Source organism: Asterias rubens, chromosome 11 (assembly GCF_902459465.1).
Source record: "Asterias rubens chromosome 11, eAstRub1.3, whole genome shotgun sequence".
NCBI classification, from domain to species: domain Eukaryota; kingdom Metazoa; phylum Echinodermata; class Asteroidea; order Forcipulatida; family Asteriidae; genus Asterias; species Asterias rubens.
The window spans coordinates 10,680,359-10,704,295 of NC_047072.1; the positions used below are offsets into that span (position 1 = coordinate 10,680,359).

At 41.2% G+C, this 23,937-nt stretch overlaps 2 protein-coding genes across 2 annotated transcripts; one reads left to right on the forward strand and one right to left on the reverse strand.

The window, feature by feature from the left end:
• Positions 1-8,098: 8,098 nt before the first annotated feature.
• Positions 8,099-10,654, reverse strand: LOC117297018 (hemicentin-1-like). The gene has a single exon (XM_033780139.1). It carries the CDS (start codon positions 10,584-10,586, stop codon positions 8,547-8,549), a length of 2,040 nt encoding a protein of 679 aa, XP_033636030.1. The 5' UTR covers positions 10,587-10,654; the 3' UTR covers positions 8,099-8,546.
• An 11,976-nt stretch (positions 10,655-22,630) lies between these two features.
• On the forward strand, positions 22,631-23,928 carry LOC117296693 (basement membrane-specific heparan sulfate proteoglycan core protein-like). The gene has a single exon (XM_033779734.1). It carries the CDS (start codon positions 22,675-22,677, stop codon positions 23,926-23,928), a length of 1,254 nt encoding a protein of 417 aa, XP_033635625.1. The 5' UTR covers positions 22,631-22,674.
• Positions 23,929-23,937: the final 9 nt, after the last annotated feature.

The following is a 23,937-nucleotide window of genomic DNA, read 5'->3' on the forward strand; positions in this document are numbered from 1 at the left end:
AGCACTTTTAAAAGCCAGTTGCTCATTAATATTTAATATATTCATAACAATTCGCTCTTATCTAAACCAACAAGCACACAACATAAGACTCTGTGACCATCTACATGCCAATAATTCATATTGCAATATTTACAAAACTCAGGCTCAATATTGGGTGAAGCTTTTGACACTTTTGCCCCCCTTTCGTCAACTAGGGTTAGCTTCCGACATGCCCCTTGAAGTCTCATCCTAAACGCTACATCCGTCAACACAGGATGTGATGATTCAGACCATGTGACAAGCTTTTCCTTAGAAAAAGATGGAAAACAAGGGTCTAGTGGATTACAATCAAGTCGCTGAACCGTTAGAGATAAAGCTCAACATTATTTGTTTTTGCACAAAACAAACAATTTTGTTTGTATGTTTTTTGTTCTGAAGTCCCTGAATCAATGTCGTATATCCACACTTTTTCTGTGACGTCACTCTATTGATGAAAGTGCAGATTATTTTTTGCGAATCTACACTCAACTGTAGATGCGTAACGCTTAAGTGTGCATTCGTTACGAATCTACACTTAAACTGTCGTAAATAAAGACTAAAAGTTCAACTTTTAATAGTAACACAATTTATTGTAAACTTAGCAAACTGACATTGTACTCGATAATAATGCAATCACTATAAAATGTGCCTTTATATTTTGCAAAATAGTTATAAAATGTTGGGATATTTGATGCGCGTATAATCTCTTTGAACCAAGATAAGGTACAGTTTTGTAACTCAGTCACAAACCCTCAGTAACACAAGGGTGGTGATTTGTCACGGTCCGGGTGACACAAGGTCCGGTTCCGGGTCAAAGCTGCCAACAATTCGGTTCAGACTGGATCCGAGTTAAAATGAGAGATCCGTTCCATTGATTTACTCGGTTCTTTATTCCGGAGCTTACGGAACATGGTCATCTGTGTTTCCTTTGTAAATCTGGATCAGATTTTATACGGTAATTGAGATTCATGTGTGAAATGTGATATAAATACATCATCAAGTGCTTGCGTTTGCATCTTAACAACAACAGCAGCAGCAGCAGCAGCAGCAGCAGCAGCTAAAACAACAACAATAACAACAACAACAACAACCTTGACGACGACTACAACAACGACTACGACGATAGCGACGACAAAGACAAAGACACAGACAACAACAACAACGACAACAACAACGACAACAACAACGACATCGACAACGACAACGACAACGACCACGGCAACGACAATGACAACGACAACGACAACGACAACAACAACAACAACAACAACAACAACAACAACAAAAACAACAACAACAACAACAACAACAAACAGCAGTAATTCAGCAGACATTCTCTACACACTCATGACTATAATTTAGATTTGGAATATCGAAATAATAAATCGGCTATTTTTCAGACGGACATATTTTACAGGAACAATATTAATACTGATATGTAAGACACGACTAAGACTAATACAATTACAAAGTCAATTATTTTACATGGAGTTTTATTTGATACTAATCATAGCGTGTATCTTTAAAGTTAAACTAACTGCCACAAAAGGTGTTTCCTTTCTGGAACTTAGGTGATAACGCAACCAGACATTACAACAATCAGCGTTTTCCGGTCTTTGTTTTATCCTTTGTGTATGTCTATAACACAACAATGCACTACTTCAAGCTCAGATTAGTTTGTGTACATTTTGTTTGGTCGTTATATTAGCTTCGATTTGTAGGGTAAGGGTACCTTTTTTACCACACAAAACACAAACGTCCACATAATAATTAACATTATACATGGTTTAAAGCCATTGGGCACTTTCGGTAAACAGTATTGTCCAAATGTCCACACTTCGTGTATCACAACTTTATATAAAATAACAAACCTGGGAACATTTAGGCCCAATCGATCATCATAGTCGGGAGAAAATAACGGGGAAACCCACCCTTGTTTCCGCACGTTTCGCCGTGTCATGACATGTGTTTAAAATAAATCCGTAATTTTCAATATCGAATATTGATAATTGTTTTAATGTTTTCTCAAAAAGTAAAGCATTTCATGGAATAATATTTCAAGAGAAGTCTTTCACCGCTACCGTGTGTAAATCCTGTTAGTTATTTGTAAATCTGGGAACTTTTTTTTTCTGTTCCGCAAGTGTATTATGGCTTTAATGATAATGATGGAGAAAAGCTTCCTTTAAAATATTACTTGTTGAGGTACTGTAGTTCTTGAATAACATAACTTTTCTCAAAAACTGGATAACATAATGAGGCTGAAACTTCTACTTGTTAACTATTTTCACACATCTTCATTCACAGTGAGTATAATTTTAGGGACTCATGTCATGGCTAAAAACTACAAAGCTATCAAAACCCTTTAAAGACCGGTACGTCCATCGCAGTCATCGTGTTGCCTTTTTTGTACATGTAGGTATTTTCGTGATTTTCTTCTGGACTGTTTTAATTTGTAATTGGCGCTTGCGCTGTTGGATGTTGTATAAAATAAAAAATTGTTTATCAAGTTTCGTGATATAATAAAACAAACACAATTCTTTCTTAACGGTAATATAAATCCATATAGTTGTTATGTTAGTTGATACAGAAATCGACAGTTTGGCAAAGGTCCCTGTATTGCGTAAAGTCATTTCTTCCCAATTAGGAAGCTTCGCCAACCCATCGGTTAACTCATCATTCTTTAGAGGGCTTTATCGAGTGTGACCGCCCTAATAAGTATCATCTGAATTGCTCAATAGAGGGCGCTATAAAACATGTGTTAAGTTTTCTAGATGTTAAACCTCTCCCCCATCGCGTATTGTACATTATTTTGTAACTTTTAATACATAAATCCAACGGTATAGCATTCACAGTCTACCAGGAAATAGCCGTCTAAATAACCAAACGTTAGCTTGTACTCCTGTACGCACTAATGCACACTATAAACTCCCGGATCAGAATTGACCCGGTGTCCAGGCCCTTATTGACCTGACCTGATTTGGGGCCAGGTTGACTTGGAATGTGTCCCAAACTAAACTGTCAGAATTGACCCGGTTTCCAGGCCCTATTCGACCTGACCAATTTCTGGGCCAGGCTGACCCGGAATCTGTCTCAAACTAAACTGTCAGAATTGACCCGGTTTTCAGGCCCTGATAGATCTGACCTATTTTGGGGCCAGGTTGACCCGGAATTTGTCTAAGATAATTTGAAAACAAAAAGCATTTCGTTTTTGTTTTGTTTTCGATCATAAATTCAAATTAAATTTCTCAGAGCTGCTTAAAGGCACTGGACACTTTTGTTAATTACTCAAAATAATAATTTAGCATAAAGACTTATTTGGTAACGAGTAATGGGGAGAGGTCGATAGTATAAAATATTGCGAGAAACGGCTCCGTCTGAAGTAACGTAGTTTTCGGAAAGAAGTAATTTCTCACTAAAATATATACAACTTGTGGGACAAGGGTGTTTTTTCTTCCTCTTTCGCAACTTCGACGACCAGTATTGAACTCAAATTTCGACAGTTTTTTTTTATGCATAAAATATTTTGAGATACACCAATTACAGCAAAACCACTTCCTCTTTAAATACACCGACAGGAAACAGCAATCGGGCAATCTAGAACACAAGCCCAGAGCACATGAAGGTTTCACTCGTGTGGTGTGTTTTATCGAAAATTAGAGGATGTGAATGAAATTTAATCTACAGCAAAAAGAAAAATGATGTTATTATTTCCCTGTTACAGCTGTAACTTATTTTTCCTCTCTCCCACTGCTTGCACCATCATTTTTTGTGAAATTCCAAGGACAGCGAAACAACTATTTGGAAATGAATCCAACTAAACCAACGCTTCTTTACTTTCCAATCGGATCTTTAAAGGAACTGAACACGTTTGGTAATTGTCAAAGACCAGTATATTCTCACTTGGTGTACCCCAACATGCATAACATTACAAATCTGTGAAATGTTTGACTCTATTGTTCATCGAAGTTGCAAGAGAATAACGAAATAAAAACCACCCATGTTGCACAACTTTGTGTCCTTTCAGATGCCTAATAATTTCTTCAATATTTGAGTGGGAAATTACCTCTTTCTCAAAAACTAAAACGTTACTTCAGATGGAGTCATTGCTCGTTACCAAGTAAGTTTTTATGCTAACAACTATTTTGAGTAAAATACCAATAGTGTTCAGTGCCTTTAAACCTCACGTTGAACAAACGAAACGAGGAAACAGTGAGTACAGTCTATGTCTCATGTCTGGTTTCTGAAGGAACTTTATTCTCTGAAAGTTTTGGAGCCTTAAATATGGATACAAAGAGCTAAAAGTGCTCATATTACCACCACTGTGTCCCTAGTTCGATTCACAACTAAGGCCATAAAAGGTTTTTAATGTTGGTGGTTCTGTCCAATAGTATTTTGTCCGGGTCCTCCGGTTTTCATCCCTTCGGATAGAAAATCAAAAGATTTCCCAAAAAATTCCTCCAAAAGTTGATTGTCTCTTCCAGACTTAAATTGCTTGGCAAACCAAGTACACTGCCAAAACTGGGGTGTTAAAGTTAACACCATGGGTGTATATCATAGGGTGTTAAATATCACAAATTGTCTTGCAGAATTAGTGTTGTTTTCACCAAATGGTGTAAACTGTGATTTTCTATAAATATGACAACCACTATGATGTAAGTTCACCCCAGGTTGTGCAGTGTATTCACCCCTGCTTGGGAGTCGGGTTAAGCGAGATAACCCCAGTAAAGAAGTAGAGTGCACCAGTTTCTTGTTTAATTTAGGTTTTTTTTTTTTCAAGGATAAGGGCACTTTTTGTAACACAAAACACAATGTCCACAGATTTACATTAAACTTACACCGTTTGAAGATAATGATAGTAGAAAGCGCGCCTTAAAATATTAGTTGCTGAGGTGCTGTAGTTTTTGAGAAATGAATAAAACAATGTCATGAAAAAACATTTTTACATGCTAAAATAATTTTCGTCTCATGATTACTAAGACCAACATTTTTTTCCTGACATTGTTTTACTAATTTCCCAAAAACTACAGCACCTCAGCACATAATATTTTCAGGGAAGCTTTCTACTATCGTTATATTCAAACTGTGTTAGTTTGGTGTAAATCTGTGGACATTGTGTTTTTAGTCCTACAAAAAGTACATACACCCTTTAAGCGAGATAACCCCGGGAATGTGAACGCAAAGATAATTATGTGACAGTTATATTATTAATGAAACTTCGATGAATATTCATATGGGTTTAACTTCCTTGGAATTGGCTCTGCAAAGTGTATAATGCAGCTGCTAAGCAAAGTTTGATATCATAATTACAAATCACTATATCACCTTTGTTAATATTATTATTGATTAATTTTGGTTAAATCACTGGGACAAATTTCATAAAGCCTGTAAGCCCAAAAAGGTTCATAAGAACAGGAAAATAGTGCTTATCAAAACAGGTTACCAGCCAGCATTCCATTAAGTTTACATTGTTTTGACTGGCGCCTCACTCAATCACTAATTGTTTTGCTTAGCAAATAAATTGGTTGAGCAGTATTTTCTGCTAAACAGCTTTATGAAATTGGGCCCTGATAAGATTGGTAACATCAGTGAAACTGGATCCAGTGTTTTTCATTGTATCCTGTTTACAGAGGGTCCATCAAACGAAAATCAGTCTGTTAGATTTTATAGGCGTCATTTCTGAAAAATAAGGATGATCGTCAGTTCCTGGATAGCAAGTTGTGTCTTCCTGTTTAATTGTTGTGGCCTGACTTTGTTTTGAAACAACCTACAGTAACGAGGGAGATGTCGTTGTTAAATTTTGTATACATAAGTTGAACTCGATTTCACGAAACACAGAGATACACCAAGTCTTTGGTGTAGGCAACATTGTTTGATGCTTTTTTTAGTAATTCGTTGCGTTTCAAGACACTGGACACTATTGGTAATTGTCAAAGACCAGTCTTCTCACTTGGTGTATCTCATTGCATTAAATAACAAACCTGTGAAAATATTAATTGGTTTTTACCCATACACCGATGTGTGTTAGCACTGTATACTCAGTACTTTCCAGGACCCTTGCAATTCTAGAGCAGTGTCTTACCAACTAGACTACCGAGGTTGCCCGGTAGCTATAGAGGCAGTTTGAATCCTATGTTTTGGCAGCGGGTACCGCGCAACAAAAATAAACCTGTGAGTATTTGAGCTCAAATGGTCGTCTACGTTGCGAGATAATAATGCAAGAAAAAACACCTTTGTCACACGAAGTTGTGTGCTTTCAGATGCTTGATTTCGAGACCTCAAAATTTCTCGAAATTAAATTTCGTGGAAAATTACTTTAAACTACGTTACATCCGAGGGAGCCGTTTCTCACAATGTTTTATACTATCAACAGCTCCCCATTACTCGTTACCAAGTTAGGTTTTATGCTAACAAATATTTTGAGTAATTACCAATAGTGTCAACTGCCTTTAATCAGCTCTGAGAAATTAGCATAACTTAGACAATGTATTTGTTTGTTTACTTGTTCTTGTTTTGTCATTTTTATTATCACCGCCATCTTTCAGTATTCTTGCCATTTTCTTTCACATTTTTAAATACTGGTGAGAGATTAAAAAAATTACTCAGTGCATTCAGACTATGTTACCAACATTAAAACTAGTAATTTATTTTGCCGACGGATTTTTTTTTTACGATTATGTATTTGATTTATTTTATTTATTTAATAACCCTGGTGAAACCTTTCAGCGAGAATACTGACTTTTAAAGGTATCCAGCAATAAAACATCCACGATTTTGTTTTAAATATAATTATAGCTACAATAAACATACTAGAATTTTTTTAATTAAAGTTACACAAACAAAATTAAAATTATTAAGTTCTGGACCAGCCAGTGCCTTCCAAGAAATAAGTAAAAGGCAAACAAAGAAAATACACAAAAAATACAAAATCACATTATGTCACATGCACATGAAAAACCCCATTATTTTTGTTGACAAGACAATTGGCTACAGATGTGATTGTGATTTGGAGATAAAAAATTATTATTGACAGATTATTATTAGAGCGAGTATTTGGGGTAAATAATACGGTGTTTCAATAATTTTTATATACATATTTAATTTTAAATTTAGTATATTCCCGTTAATCTTTTAAGTTTATACAATCTTTTAAATCGGATTTTCAATCAACTTGTTTATGATATGCAAATCACATTACCGCTGGAGGTGCCAATCACTGGTGGATTTGCCCCTTCCCAGCCAACCCCTACCCCCCCCCAACTTTTGTACACAATTTAAATCTATTTATACTCCTAATACTCCATTTTACGGAAGCGTATTGCCGCCACATGAATAATTTGTTTTCACTCTTATCGTGTACGTACACGATAACTTATCGTACACGATAAGTTTTTGCACTTATCGTGTCAGTGCACGATAATTTTGGATTTATCGTGTACGTACATGATAAGTTATCGTACACGAAAAGATTTTGGTCTCGTGTACGTACACCATACGTTTTTGGACTTATCGTGTACGTACACGAACATTTTGGATTTATGTTTTGGGACTTACCGTGTACGTACATGATCATTTATCATGTACGTACACGATGTACACGATAAGTTTTTTGGACTTATCGTGTACCTACACGATAATTTTGGATTTATTGTGTACGTACACGATAAGAGAGGGAAAAACATTTATGTGGCGGCAATACCCTTCCGTACAATTTCCTTATTGATTGAAAACACTAAATGAAGATCGCAACTTGGCAGTTTCGTTCAAGTAGGTCTAATGTACTTTTTGTAGGACAAAAAACACAATGTCTACAGATTTACACTAAACTTACACAGTTTGAAGATAATGATAGTAGAAAGCTTCCCTGAAAGTAATACTTGCTGAGGTGCTGAAGTTTTTGAGAAATTAGTAAAACAATGTCAGGAAAATAATTTTCGTCTCAGTAATCATGAGACGAAAATTATTTTAGCGTGTAATTTTTTTTTTATGACATTGTTTTATTCATTTCTCAAAAACTACAGCACCTCAGCAACTAATATTTTAAGGTGCGCTTCCTACTATCATTATCTTCAAACGGTGTAAGTTTAATGTAAATATGTGGACATTGTGTTTTGTGTTACAAAAAGTACCGTTATCCTTTACACCAAACAAACAATTTTCCTCATTTACCCATTTTACCCAAGTTACCCATTTATAAGTAGATCAACATATAGAGGCAAATTACCGTAAGCAATTGTGTGAAAACTCACAGCTAAATAAAACAAAAAACTGGTGCACTCTACTTCCTTTCTTTGTACCATAATTAATATTGTTAATGCTATTCGTTGACCTTTGCACTGTCTTGGTAGTATGTTGGTTGATTGTAAGTTGTTTTGATTGTTTAAATTTCGTGCTTGTTACCAGAATATTGTGTGTTTAAACTTTACTTTATATAAACAACAAATATGTACAGTGCACCTTAACCTATCGGTTGCCTTATGGAAAAATTCGTTTTAAAGTTGTCTTGTGAAATGGGCAAATAAACATGAATGCTATTGACGTATAGTCTCGTCAGATATTGTGATGTCTGCATAATCGACCGTTTCAGTTTGCAGTGGACATGTTTTGCCCACTTCGCCGCCCGTAGCTAGGTCTAGTTCTGCGTATGTAACATCTCTGTCCTCGTGTATTTCGTCTGTCTCTTCACAGCCCGAGTCCACGCTGCTCATATCCCACGTGGAAGCATCCGAGAATCCATCATAGTCGGCATCGTCGGTATCCACGGAGAGATAGTGGGCACCGACGGCAGAGGGCGGGCTCTCCACAGGCAGATGCGCGTCGATGCCGTCAGCTTGTGGTCTACCATGGTGTTTCTTCCTCTTTTTCTTCGTCAGATCTGACTTCGCGTACAGTGCGTCCACCTCGTCGCCATCTTGTCTCACGTCATCTGACGTCACAACTGGTGTAGGGTTGTCACCGGGGGTGGCGTCTTCGTCTCGGGCTGCTCCTTCGATCCTCACGTCGTGAACTCGGAACTTCCACACGGGAGGCGGTGGGTTAACAATCACCTCGATGGTTTTCAGCCGAACCGAGTCACGCGTCACCAAGTCCTGATTTGAAGTGCTCACTGTCGACAGCCTCAGCGATCTCAAACGCTCGATGGCTTTGTTCTTCTGCAATTTTCTCTTGAGTACCCGGCCACCTTTGGGACCCCCTTTCTTCTTGTAGACTAAGTAGACGATCGCCACGATGACCAGGGCGCAGATTGCCAAGAGGCTGATCACTGCAGCGACCGTACCGTTCCCAGATTCAGCGCTGTTATCCGATGGGTTCTGCTGTGGGGAAAGTTTTTCGCCGCAGTTCTCCACGCACCCGTGCACGTTAATAACAACACCGGTACCATGTTCCGTGGTCGCGTGAGTTCCTGTGGTATCTGCTACCTCAGCTTTGGTGGATACCTGATATGTTACTCCAGGCGTAGTCCCTGACGTAGTGTCTTGGTTTCTGGCGATCGTAGTACTGAGTAAAGAGACTTCATCAGGCTGGGCTGTTGGGGTTGTTGTCTGTTGATTTGTGATCTCCGCTTGAGTTGATGATACGTGTAGTTCTGCCAAGCCGAACGTCTTTGTTATTACATTCATGACGACGCAACGCACCATCATGCTGTTGTCCTCTGCAGTTAGCCTCGTGATGGTCAAAGTAGACGAGTCTCCGTTATTCACAACAGAAAACCTTCCCTTACTCTCAGCTATCTTGATGGTACTATCTCCCGATCCGTACAGCCATCGATACCTCTGCACCGATGGGATGGCCGTTCCACGGCATCGGAACGTCGCATTGCCCGCAATGACCGCGTTCAGGACGCTCGGGGTGACTTCGGCCCGTATGGGCACAGCAAGAGGTGTCACGCTGCAGTTCATGCCTTTCCGTGTTGTTAAAAATGACGACCCAACCAGGCAGGTGAACTCAGCAAAGTTGTCCGCTTCGGCAAGAGTCTTGACAAACGAGATGCCGTGTTCATTGGCCAGGTGGGCCTCTGGTTGGATCTGAACCGTACCGTCCATCCACCACGTCAGCATGTCAGGGGAGATGCCTCTTGGAGCGATGCAAGAGAAGGTGACGGTCTGCCCGAGAGTTGGGGCCTCGGGGTAGATGCTGCAACGCAGCGGTTCGTTATTGGCCCCCTGCACTACACTAAGGCTGCCTGGGTCCGTGCGACTCGTCCCGCCTTGGTCGACAGCCACACACTGGTACTGGCCAGAATCAGCGACTTCCGCGTTGGTGATCATTAAGTTATACGTGAAGACATCACGGACGTTACTGGTGTCCAGAGAGTATCTTTCTGCACCGAATCCTTTCGCCCGAACGGACTGGCCAATCGTAACATAGACCCCACCACCACTTCTCATACCCTTGTACCAATACATTGTCATGGATCCTTGGACGTTGATAAGATCCACCGAGCATTGTAGAATGGCTGTGTCACCGACATGAACGACCACAGTGCCGGGTGTGTCGATAAAACCAGCCGCCGTCGAGAAGGGCAAAAACACGGCGAAGGTAACGACAAGAGCACGCCAACACAACGCCATCTCTTTGGTGTGGAGTCTCTAGAAAAGTCCACTGGAAAATGAAACTCGTCCTGTCTGTATACAATACGTTCTCGTGACTGCCTGGTTGAGGGGAATGGATAACTATCAATTATATTGGCTTTGTTTCCGGCCTCAACTGACATGAGCGGTTGTTGTGAGGGCCATATTTTGTGAGGTGTTTCCTGCCCAATGTCCTGTGAATATTAACAAGGACATCAGCTTATGTGAGGAAATCCTCTTTAATCATGAAGGCGTAGGTTATATAAGAAAAAGTCATAACATAGCTGGAAGGACCGTAAACAAGGTTGAAAGGGCACCGGGCACTTTTTGTAATTACTCAAAATAATTATTAGTATAAAAACTTTAATGAGTAATGGATGGCTGCTCCCTCTGAAGTAGCGTAGTTTTTGAGAAAGCGGTAATTTTTCACTTAAATAAAAATCTGAAATCACACAAAGAAATGCAACAAGGGTTTTTTTTCAAATTCTTTATACGAAAGACAGGTACTTGCTATTCAGATCCAGTGATTTCATTAAATACAACGATGTCACAATTGACTAAAAGCTTCCGTATCTGTGCTTTGATTGGTCCGAATGTTTGTGCAGCTGACAAACATCACCTCGGACTGACCAATCAAAACAGAGATATGGAAAGCTTACTTTCGGTCGTCTGCATGCTATGTCCACGTGTGTATTATGTACAGTCATGTACTTGCATGCAATGTTGGTGTAGAATTCGACTGCGTGTGTCTCTCTACGGAAATGAGTGTAGGTGAAAGGTGAAGACGGACGGAGAATGACCGATGTTCAGTAAACTGTTTCGGTTGTTGGTCGTTGGTTCTGCTCTTCAGACTGAACGATAACCGAGTTGGGAGCTCATAACCGTTTTGGTTATGACGTCAGAAACAATTATTGATTACAGCCGCCAAAACGCATCCCTGGAGGAGGTTGATTCAATAGAGGGCGCTTGTGTCTAATACACTATTTGCAACATTAAATAAACGTGTATATCTATCTATCTATCTATCTATCTATCTATCTATCTAATTTGTTGATAAACAAACTGCGCTGGTTGGCATGGACTGTCAAATGTTGGCAAAACAGTTTTTTGTGCTAAAACAAATTATGCCCAAATTAATTATTTGTTTTTGTAAAGATTAAAAGCAGTGGACACTATTGGTAATTACTCAAAATAATTACTAGCATAAAACCTTACTTGGTAACAAGTAAAGGAAAGAAGTTGGTAGTATCATACACTGTGAGAAACGGCTCCCTCTGAAGTGGATTAGTTTTCGAGAAAGAAGTAATTTTCAACGAATTTGATTTCGAGATATCTTACAATTTGACGTCTCGAAATCAAGCATCTGAAAGCACACAACTTCGTGTGACAAGGGTGTTTTTTCTTTCTTAAGCCCTTTTCACACTACAGAGGCATTTCCCGGGAAATAAACTCCCGGGTAAATCCCGGGAGTTTTTAAACCCACCGCCACCCCAGCATCCGTTCTCACTATCCCAATTTGGTAATTCCCGGGAGTACGATTTCCCAGGAATATGAACGGTCGTTTCACACTTACGATCAAACCCCAGGAAATGTGGTAAACAGGTCAGCCCATGCGGAAGTTACCAATGTTTGTGGACGGAAGTCCGTTCCCACAATGCCACACGGCCGGCTGCAAAATCCTTGCCACATGCGACCCAAAATGGCTGCATATTAATTGTGTATTATCCTACCGACCTATAGTCTTTTTTCCCAAGGTTTTCAGTTTTTTCTGCAATGGGCAGGGGTCCGTTCATATCCAGCTTCACGCAGGCAGTCGGCCAATTTGGAGAATTTTTTCCCGTTTCTTGTAGGTCTATGCCCATCTAGCTGTTTTTGGACTGCATCGTCGGCCCAAAATGCAGCTAGTTTCAAAATGTCATCATCACTGCATCGGTCACTTCTACCCATCGTAAGAAATTGAGCAAAAAATTTAACTAAAAAATTTACTGTCAGGTGGTAGACAGCAGTTTCGATCGAAGAACTCAAATCTGACTCTGGACAACACAAGTCCACCAACGGCCAAGTACACACATCGCGTGTGAACGAGAAGGAAGCTTGTTCACGCCAACTGTTTATTCCAATTCCAATTCCATTCACGTGATCGATTTTTTTAATTCATATATTTGTTTGTAAATTACAGATGTAATTCACTTTTATTTTCGTACCTAAATGTAAACACTTTCATAAGGAGAAAACCAAAAAGGGCTATTGTTACCGCGCGAATTATTTGGCGCGCTATTTTTTACGTCTGTGACCTTTCGAGATTAATGACGTCTCAACACAGTGGAAGCAAAAGGTGTGGTAAGTTAAACCGGGGTTAACTCATTTAACCCTACCCCTGAGCAGGGTTAATTATTTCCCGGGAATAAGCTATTTCCCGGGAATTTTTTTGTAGTGTGAACAGATCGACAAAAAGTTCCCGGGAATTTCCCGGGAAATACCTGTAGTGTGAAAAGGGCTATAGTTATCTTGCAACTTCGATGACCGATTGAGCTCAAATTTTCACAGGTTTGTTATTTGATGCATATGTTGAGATACACCAGGTGAGAAGACTGGTCTTTGACAATTAACAATAGTGTCCAGGGTCTTTTAATGAGCTGAAATATCTCTTATGATTTGTGGATTTGCTTTCAAATTTACTTTTTATAATTGGGTAACATTTCTACAAGTTTTGGCTAATTGTTTTTTATTTCAATTACGGCTTTCCATGGTTTTCCAACCTCGGTTGGCTGTATATTTGAAGGTTGTCATCCTCTTCCTCATTCCCCATTATGTGAATGGGTATTGCATGTCTAGACCGTTTTTATAAACGTTTTTCTCGGCAGACTGAACCTTATGCCCCTGTCACACGAGGCAACTTACAGGTAACCAGTTCCAGGGGTGGATTTCACAATGAGTTAAGACTAGTCCAAGTTACTCGTCCTCACTTAGGACTAGCTATACGTTTTTCATATCTCCTAGGACTAGTCCTAACTCTTTGTGAAATCGACCCCAGGCAACCTCAAAGAAGAAAAGCCATTAAAATTTGAATGTTCACATATTTTTATAGGGGATTGTAAGACATTATTTGAAAAATGACTCATGTGCTACCATAGTGGTCCTGTAGCATGCACTGCGGTTGGTTGCCTCCAAGTTGCCTGTAAAAGTTGCCTTGTGGGACAAGGCCTTAAGGTTTTAAGCACATTTTCCTCATTTGTCTTGCCCTCTTGGTATCTTTTTTATCTCTCTTGTGTGTACTTTTTATGAACTTTTATGAGAGAAATGAAATAAACGAATGTCAAGGAAACCATCCGCATTTGTTTGGAACCAAATCAACTCAGAACAAGCTGCAAAACTTCCCCTATGAGGAAAAGTCTAAACAATTTAATTTTTTTTTCCTAAATTGCAAAATGGCAGTCCAATATTTCTGGCTTGGACTTCAAGTTGCCAAGACATTGAGCAGGAAACATCTAACGATATTTGGTAACAAAAACCACGTCTGTTAGCAGAAGCCGGATACGAAAAAAAATTACGCGTACATGTTAAGGGCTCCAGACGAGAGAACGGATCCCGAAGCCGCATCCAAAGCCGAAGCCGAGAATGTTCAGTATTTATTCACATATAAACCAGCACAACATTCAAGAAGAGACACTTCATTTCTTAAACTCCCTAACAGTCAAACTACGGCCAGAGTTGTTCTTTTCTACTGGACTGTTCTTGACTCCACACCAAAAATGGCGTTGTGTTGGTGTGCTCTTGTCATCGCCTTCGCCGTGTTTTTGCCGTTTTTGACGGCAGCTGGTTTTATTGACACACCCGGCAATGTGACTGTTCATGTCGGTGAAACTGCCATTCTGCAATGCTCGGTGGATACTAACAACTTTCAAAAGTTTATGATAATGAATTGGTACAAGTCAACTATACACAGCGGTTTCTATGTTACAGTTGGCGAGTCTGTTCGGACGAAAGGAATCGATGCAGAAAGATACTCTCTGGACACCAGTAACGTCGGTGGTGTCTTTACATATAACCTAACGATCACCAATGCAGAAGTCGCTGACTCTGGCCAGTACCAATGTAGGGCTATTGACCGAGACGGGACAAGGCGAGCGGAACCCGGCAGTCTCACCGTCACGGTGCAAGAAACTAACAACGAAACTATGAGTTGCAGTATCTACCCCGAGGCCCCAACTCTCGGGCAGACCGTCACCTTCTCTTGCATCGCTCCAAGAGACATCTCCCCTGACATGCTGACGTGGTGGATGGGCGGTACGGTTCAGATCATCCAACCAGAGGCCAACCTGACCAATGAACACGGCATCTCGTTTGTCAAGACTCTTGCCAAAGCGGACAACTTTGCAGAGTTCACCTGCCTGGTTGGGTCATCATTTTCAACAACACGGAACGGCATGCACTGCAGCGTGACACCTCTTGCTGTGCCTATGCGAGCCGTAGTCAACCCGAGCGTGCTGAACGCCATCATTGCGGGCAATGCGACGTTCCAATGCCGTGGAACGGTCATCCCATCGGTACAGAGGTATCGATGGCTGTACGGATCAGGAAATAGTACCATCAAGGTATCTGAGAGTAAGGGAAGGTTTTCTGTTGTGAATAACGGAGACTCATCTACTTTTACCATCACGAGGCTAACTGCAGAGGACAACAGCATGAAGGTGCGTTGCGTCGTCAGGAATGTAATAACAAAGACGTTCGGCTTGGCAGAACTACACGTATCAACAACTCAAGCAGAGATCACAAGTCAACAGAAAACATCCCCTTCAACCCAACTCCATGAAGTCTCTTCACTGAGTACTACGACGGAACTACACTTATCAACAACCCAAATCCCGACTCAACAGCCAACAACCCCGGCAGCAAAGACTGATGAAGTCTCTTTACTCAGTACTACGATCGCCACAAATCAAAACAGCACGTCGGGTACAACGGGGACTTTTAGCTCGGCGGAACTACACTTATCAACAACCCAAATCCCGACTCAACAGCCAACAACCCCGGCAGCAAAGACTGATGGGGTCTCTTCACCCAGTACTACGATCGCCACAAATCAAAACAGCACGTCGGGTACAACGGGGACTTTTAGCTCGGCAGAACTACACTTATCAACAACCATCCTGTCAACAACCCAAATCCCGACTCAACAGCCAACAACCCCGGCAGCAAAGACTGATGGGGTCTCTTCACCCAGTACTACGATCGCCACAAATCAAAACAGCACGTCGGGTACAACGGAGACTTTTAGCTCGGCGGAACTATCAACAACCATCATGTCAACAACCCCAATCCCGACTCAACAGCCAACAACCCCGGCAGCAAACACTGATGGGGTCTCTTCACCCAGTGCTACGATCGCCACAAATCAAAACAGCACGTCGGGTACAACGGGGACTTTTAGCTCGGCGGAACTACACTTATCAACAACCCAAATCCCGACTCAACAGCCAACAACCCCGGCAGCAAAGACTGATGGGGTCTCTTCACCCAGTACTACGATCGCCACAAATCAAAACAGCACGTCGGGTACAACGGGGACTTTTAGCTCGGCGGAACTATCAACAACCATCATGTCAACAACCCCAATCCCGACTCAACAGCCAACAACCCCGGCAGCAAACACTGACGGGGTCTCTTCACCCAGTGCTACGATCGCCACAAATCAAAACAGCACGTCGGGTACAACGGGGACTTTTAGCTCGGCAGAACTACACTTATCAACAACCCAAATCCCGACTCAACAGCCAACAACCCCGGCAGCAAACACTGATGGGGTCTCTTCACCCAGTGCTACGATCGCCACAAATCAAAACAGCACGTCGGGTACAACGGGGACTTTTAGCTCGGCGGAACTACACTTATCAACAACCCAAATCCCGACTCAACAGCCAACAACCCCGGCAGCAAAGACTGATGGGGTCTCTTTACCCAGTACTACGATCGCCAGAAATCAAAACAGCACGTCGGGTACAACGGGGACCTTTAGCTCGGCGGAACTACACTTATCAACAACCCAAATCCCGACTCAACAGCCAACAACCCCGGCAGCAAAGACTGATGGGGTCTCTTCACCCAGTACTACGATCGCCAGAAACCAAGACAGAACATCAGGGACTAGTGGGACTTTTAGCTCGGCGGAACTACACTTATCAACAACCCAAATCCCAACTCAACAGCCAACAACCCCGGCAGCAAAGACTGATGGGGTCTCTTCACCCAGTACTACGATCGCCACAAATCAAAACAGCACGTCGGGTACAACGGGGACTTTTAGCTCTGCAGAACTAAACTTACCAACAAATCAACTTGAGATCACGGGTCAACAGACAACATCCCCAGCATCCCACCAGACTGTTGAAGTTTCTACAATGAGCACTACAATCGCCATGACATTTCAAGACACGACTAAGACAAAGCCCATCTCGCAGCCAGCCATGAAATCCACACAAAATGGGGCAATAGAAACCACACAAAACCACACGACCGCGGGAAACGGTATAAGCCTTGTTGCCGAAGAAATGACTGAGACCACCCCGTTTTTACTGCCAGTCGTGAAATCCACGCAAGATGGGGCAATAGAAACCTCACAAAACCACACGACTGCGGAAAATCATGATAATGATATCAACTTTGTTACCGACGCCCCACAAGATTGCGTGAAAGAATGTGCGGGAAAAATCTATCCGAAACAGAAGAGCCCATCTGAAAACGGCAGTCGAACCGCACACCGTGCTAGCGCTGCAGTGTTCAGCCTTCTGTCCCTCTGTGCCCTGCTCGTCGTCGGGGCGACGGTGTACATGTTCGTAGTCTACACTAAGAAAAGAGATACCGCAGTTTGTGGTAGGAGGCTCTGGAGCAAATCACAGGGGCTGTCGATTTTGAGCAATTCGCATCACGACAAGGCTTTGGGAGACTCGGTTCGGCTGAAAACAATCAAGGTGATGGTTAACACACCCACTCCAGAGTGGATGTTCCGAGTTCACAACGTGACAAACGAAGACGCAGCCCAAGACGAAAACGCCACCACCGGTGACATCCGTTCACCAGTCGTGACTTCAGACGATGGGAGACAAGATGGCGACGAGATGGACGCGTTATACGCTAAGCCAGATCCGATGAAGAAGAACAACAAGAATCACCATAGCAGCCCCCAAGCCGACGGCTCCGACGCGATTCTGTCACTTGAGAGCCCGCCCTCTGCCGTCGCCGAACACTCCCTCTCCGTTGAGCCCTACGTCGTTTAGCCGATGTTTCTACGTGACTGTGAGTACATAAGCCAAGTTCGAGCTGCGACCATTTTCCAACCACTACTCATTGTTCCTGCATGATTACATGTATGAAAAAAATCCGGGGTACCAGGCAAAATCGCCCAATGGTCGCAATAGATCGTTATCATGGTGTAGCCATCTTGTATTTCTCCCATTGATATCAATGTTTCCAAACCGAGGCTGGAAGAACAAAATAGTATGGTACCTTTTTTGCAAAATGATAATTAGCATTCATTGTTGCTATTTGATACGAGGAACATGACCAAAATGGAGGCAGCATGACAAAGGTCTATTGCTCGAACTTGCTCAATGTTAAATGGTGTTTGAAGCTTTGCATGGTGTGGAGAATAAGAGCAACTATAAATATAAATATTAACAGTAAACTTGCGGGTACAACCATGGGTAAAAACTCTTTTGAAGGAGTGGTGGCTCTGAAAAGATCCGGTTTGGTCTCGACGTTTCGAAGACGAGCAGAGTATACTGTTCGAAACGTCGAGACCAAACCGGCTCTTTTCAGAGCCACCACTCCCTCAAAAGAGTTTTCACCCATGGTTGTACCCGCAAGTTTACTATTAATATTTATATGTATAGTTGCTCTTGCTCAATGTGGTTGTTACTAGTTCCCGGTTTGAATGTGTTGCGGATTAGGTTTTGAGTATAGTCATTATTAGGCATTGGTATTTTAAACGAGCGAATTTATTATTATTATTATTATAATTAGGTGTATAGGCCTTTTGCTATTCAGAAGAATCTTCGGAAGTTTAAAGAATAACGAGTGGAGTTTTGGCTTGAGTAAGAGACTACGTTGCAAACGGTTTTTGAAATAATCCTCCAATGAGCCCGTATAGACATAATATGGATTTTGGGCTTTCTTCCCCCCCCTTTAAAAGGGGAGCATTAATTGCATAACGGCGTTATTAAAGGATCTGGGTACTTTTTCAAAATGTCCACAGATTTACATTAAACTTACAGGGTTTGAAGATAATAATAGTGGAAAGCTTCCCTTCAAATATTACTAACTAAGGTTGTGTAGTTTTTGAGAAATGAGTAAAACAAGTCACAAAATAATTTTGGTCTCATGAGACCAAAATTATTTTAGCATGTAAAATCCCCTTAACCAGTTATGATGTTATACCAAATCCATAGCATAACTGGTTAATACGTTTTTACATGCTAACACTGAGACGAAAATTAAGTACAAATTTCAAGGGAAGCTTTCTACTATCATAATCTTCAAACTGTGTAAGTTTAATGTAAATCTGTGGACATTGTGTTTTTGTTAGGAAAAAGTACATATACCCTTTAAAAACACTGGACACTATTGATAATTGTCAATATTATATGCATAGACTATATGCGTACCACAACAAACCTGTGAAAGTTTGAGCTCAATTGGTCGTCGAAGTTGCGAGATGAAAGAAAAAAGACCTTGTCACACGAAGTTGTGTGCTTTCAGATTCTTGATTTCGAGACCCCAAATTCTAAATCTGAGGTCTCAAATCAAACTCGCGGAAAATTACTTCTTTCTCTAAAACTACGTCACTTAAGAGGGAGCCATTTATCACGATGTTTTATACTATCAACCTCTCCCCATTACTCGTCACCAAGAAAGGTTTTATGCTAATACTTATTTTGAGTCAATACCAATAGTGTCCACTGTCTTTAATAACGTAGCCTCATCTCAAGCCAGAAATCGGGATATTACAGTACTAAACCCCTCACTGTGGTGTAAAACAAAATAATGCTGACATGCCTTCATTATCTGGCCGCCATCTTCTTTCTCTTATGTACCAACAAAAGTTGATCTTCCCCAAAATGAGGCTGGAAAGAGACAAGTTGATACCATTAAAGATGTGAATGGTAATTCAAAGAGTATCACCCGCTCTAACGAAAACAAGTTTAACTTTTACTTTTAATGGTTAGGAACCATGACAAACATTCGTTTCTTATAAAACACGTAAGAATTGGTCACGTGATATATTGTCGGGATCCCGACAAAAACAAATTTTGAGCACTTTATTTCACTGCTACTTATAATTGGCGGACGTTTTCGAGCAATGGCTAAAATGGAAGCTGGTAACTTTCTCGACCCCCATCAAAATACCTATTGAATTTTAAATCAAAACTTTTGGGTCAAATCAGCCAAAAATCTGACATAGCATCTTTAAATACAAAATTAATGTGTATAGGATTTGAGGCGTTGCATGGTGAGGTATCAATATATATTTGGTTTGCTGTAACACCATGTGTTACTTGCCAGGTAGAGTTTGTTCTTAGAGAACTGTCTTTCTTTATTCTACTACCGCGAAGTAGATTATCGGATGTTCGGGAGACTTCTCAGTTCTGAAAAGAACTGTCCTGCTTTTTAACTATTACCCGGGCGGAAGGTATAGACAATTGCCTGGGACTACTACTTTAGCTTATGGGATCGTAATTAAAGCTTAGGGTCGTAATTAACTCCACTACCACGGAGTCAGTTCTTGGATTGGTCTCAACTTTCGACTAGCTTAATCGTCAGGATATAGTGTATAAATACGTTATTAAGGAAGTATTGAGCAATTTGGCTACAATGTGTTAACAGTAATTTGACCTTTCATTAAGTATGCTTAATATTACATTGTATACAGAGATTGGAAAAACGCCCATCCATTTGGAAATTGTGTGGCATGTTACTTAAGATCGTGCCTTTTCCTTTTAAACTTTCCAATCTAGTTTGTGGTGGATTCGGGTTCTTTAGTGTGTATATCTATTAGAACTGCAAAGGTCATGGGTTCATAAAAATTGTAGCAAGGGTGTGAAATTTTCACAAAGGCATTATCACAAAGCATTTTTTTTTTTAACAAAATGTAACCTACACAAACAGACACCACTTGATGACTTTACTTTGAAGGGAGAAAAAGTACAGCAGCATTTTGGCAAGAAGGCAGGCCATGCTTGCCAAATGACATTTTATACGGCTGTTTGAGTATGCATACACTCTCCATGCAAATATACTTTAAACAGCCGTTGCCATGTGCACATTCACTTTTTCGGAAAAGCTTTTGTTTTCGGTGTGCAGTCTTTACGCAAAGTCTTTAATTACAAACGAAAACATTTGTAATAATTAGTTTTAGTATACTAGTCGCAGTGAGCCCCACCACACAAGTGTGACTGGCTCAATGGGCTACAGAAGTATTGTGCCTTGAGACTAGAATCAGAAATAAAAGAAATGAACACTAAACAATGAGTCTGACTTTATATCTAAGTCACCCGATGTGTCAGGACATTGTCTAAACATTGATTTCCCTGATTTTAAAATTTCTTTTTCTATAATATATCTAGAAGTTTAAATTATTCCTTTTTGTTTTATAGCGCTCATGCCTTGTGGAACTCATTGCCTCTCTGTCGTTTGGCATCTTTCTCTTTAATCAAAGCAGCACTCAACAGTTTTCTTCTTGATTCAGCCCATACAACTCAAAGTTTTTAACTGTTTATATTTTAATATTTTCCCTTTTTCCCCTGTGTACTAGCCTTTTATAAATGTTTTTATCGGCCGACTGAACCTTTAGGTTGTAGGAAACGTTGTCTTCCTCAATCTTGCCTTCTCCATATCTTTTATATCTCTATTGTGTTTAATTTTACAGGCAGTGGACTCTATTGGTAATTATTCAAAATAATTATTAGCATAAAACCTTACTTTGTAAGGAGTAATGGGGAGAGGTTGGTGGTACAAAACATTGTGAGAAACAGCTCCCTCTGAAGTAGAGTAGTTTTCGAGAAAGAAGTAATTTTCCACGAATTTGATTTCGAGACCTCAAGTTTAGAATTTGAGGTCTCGAAACCAAGCATCTGAAAGCACACGACTTTGTGTGACAAGGGTGATTTTTTCTTTCATAGTTATCTCGCAACTCCGACGACCAATCGAGCTCAAATTTTCACAGGTTTGTTATTTTATGCATATGTTGAGAAACAGCAAGTAAGAAGACTGGTCTTTGACAATTACCAATAGTGTCCACTGGCTTTAACAGTTTTCTTCTTGGTTCAACCCATACAACTCACAGTTTTTAACTGTTTATACTTTAAATTGTGTTTCCCTTTTCCCCCTGTGTACTAGCCTTTTATAAATGTTTTTATCGGCCGACTGAACCTTTAGGTTATAGGAAACGTTGTCTTCCTCAATCTTGCCTTCTCCATCATCTTTTTTTATCTCTATTTTGTTTAATTTTAACGAACTTGTGGAGAGAAGAAGTAGAAAACGAACAAGCTGGGCCGCGTCCAACACAATGTCCATGAAACCATCCGCATTAGTCTGGAGCCAAATCAACTCAGAACAAGCTGCAAAACTTCCCCTATGAGGAAAAGCCTTAACAATTTTTAATGTTTTTTCCGGATTGCTAACTGGCAGTTTATTATTTCTGGCTTGGAATTTAAGTTGCCAAGACAATGAGCAGGAAACATGGAACGATATTTGGTACCCAAACCAACATCTGTTAGCAGCAGCCGGATACGAAACAAAACTCCAGCCCTTTTTGAATACACGACCTTGGCTCCAGATATGGCTCAGGCTAGCTTGGCCCCGCGGTTGTTTTTGACAATAATATTATGCATACGTGCCCATAAGGGCTTCAGATGAGAGAACGGAGCCCGAAGCCGAATCCAAAGCCGAGGCCGAGAATGTTCATTATTTATTTATAACCCAGCACAACATTCAAGAAGAGACACTCAACTTTTTAAACTCCCTAACAGACTTAATAAACGTCGGCCAGAGTTGTTCTTTTCTACTGGACTGTTCTTGACTCCACACCAAAATAATGGCGTTGTGTTGGTGTGCTCTTGTAATTACATTCGCCGTGTTTTTTCCGTTTTTGACGGCAGCTGGTTTTATCGACACACCCGGCAATGTGACTGTTCATGTCGGTGAATCTGTCATTCTGCAATGCTCGATTGATTCTAAAAACTTCAAAGAGGCTATGATAATGTATTGGTACAAGACAACGATAAGTGGTGGGTTCTTTGTAACGTATGGGCAGTCCGTATGGGCAGTCCAGAACCTGTTCGGTGCAGAAAGATACTCTCTGGACACCAGTAACGTCGGTGGTGTCTTTACATATAACCTAAGGATTACCAATGCAGAAGTAGCTGACTCTGGCCAGTACCAGTGTAGGGCTACTGACGAAGACGGGACAAGGCGAGCGGAACCCGGCAGTCTCACCGTCGTGGTGCAAGAAACTAACAACGAAACTATGAGTTGCAGTGTCTACCCCGAGGCCCCAACTCTCGGGCAGACCGTCACCTTCTCTTGCATCGCTCCAAGAGGCATCTCCCCTGACATGCTGACGTGGATGGACGGTACGTTTCAGATCATCCAACCAGAGGCCAACCTGGCCAATGAACACGGCATCTCGTTTGTCAAGACTCTTGCCGAAGCGGACAACTTTGCTGAGTTCACCTGCCTGGTTGGGTCATCATTTTCAACAACACGGAAAGGCATGAACTGCAGCGTGACACCTCTTGCTGTGCCCATACGGGCCGAAGTCACCCCGAGCGTCCTGAACGCGGTCATTGCGGGCAATGCGACTTTCCGATGCCGTGGAACGGCCATCCCATCGGTGCAGAGGTATCGATGGCTGTACGGATCAGGAAATAGTACCATCGAGAGTAATGGAAGGTTTTCTGTTGTGAATAACGGAGACTCGTCTACTTTTACCATCACGAGGCTAACTGCAGAGGACAACAGCATGATGGTGCGTTGCGTCGTTCAGAATGCGGTAACAAAGACTTTTGACTTAGCGGAACTACATGTATCGACGACGCGAATGGAGTTCACAAGTCAACAGAAAACATCCCCAGCAGCACAGACCCTTGAAGTCTCTTCACTTAGTACTACGATCGCCACGGAAACCAAGACAGAACATACTAGTGGGACTTTTAGCTCGGCGGAACTACACTTATCAACAACCCAAATCCCGACTCAACAGCCAACAACCCCGGCAGCAAAGACTGATGAAGGTCTCTTCACTCAGTACTACGATCGCCAGAAACCAAGACAGAACATCAGGGACTAGTGGGACTTT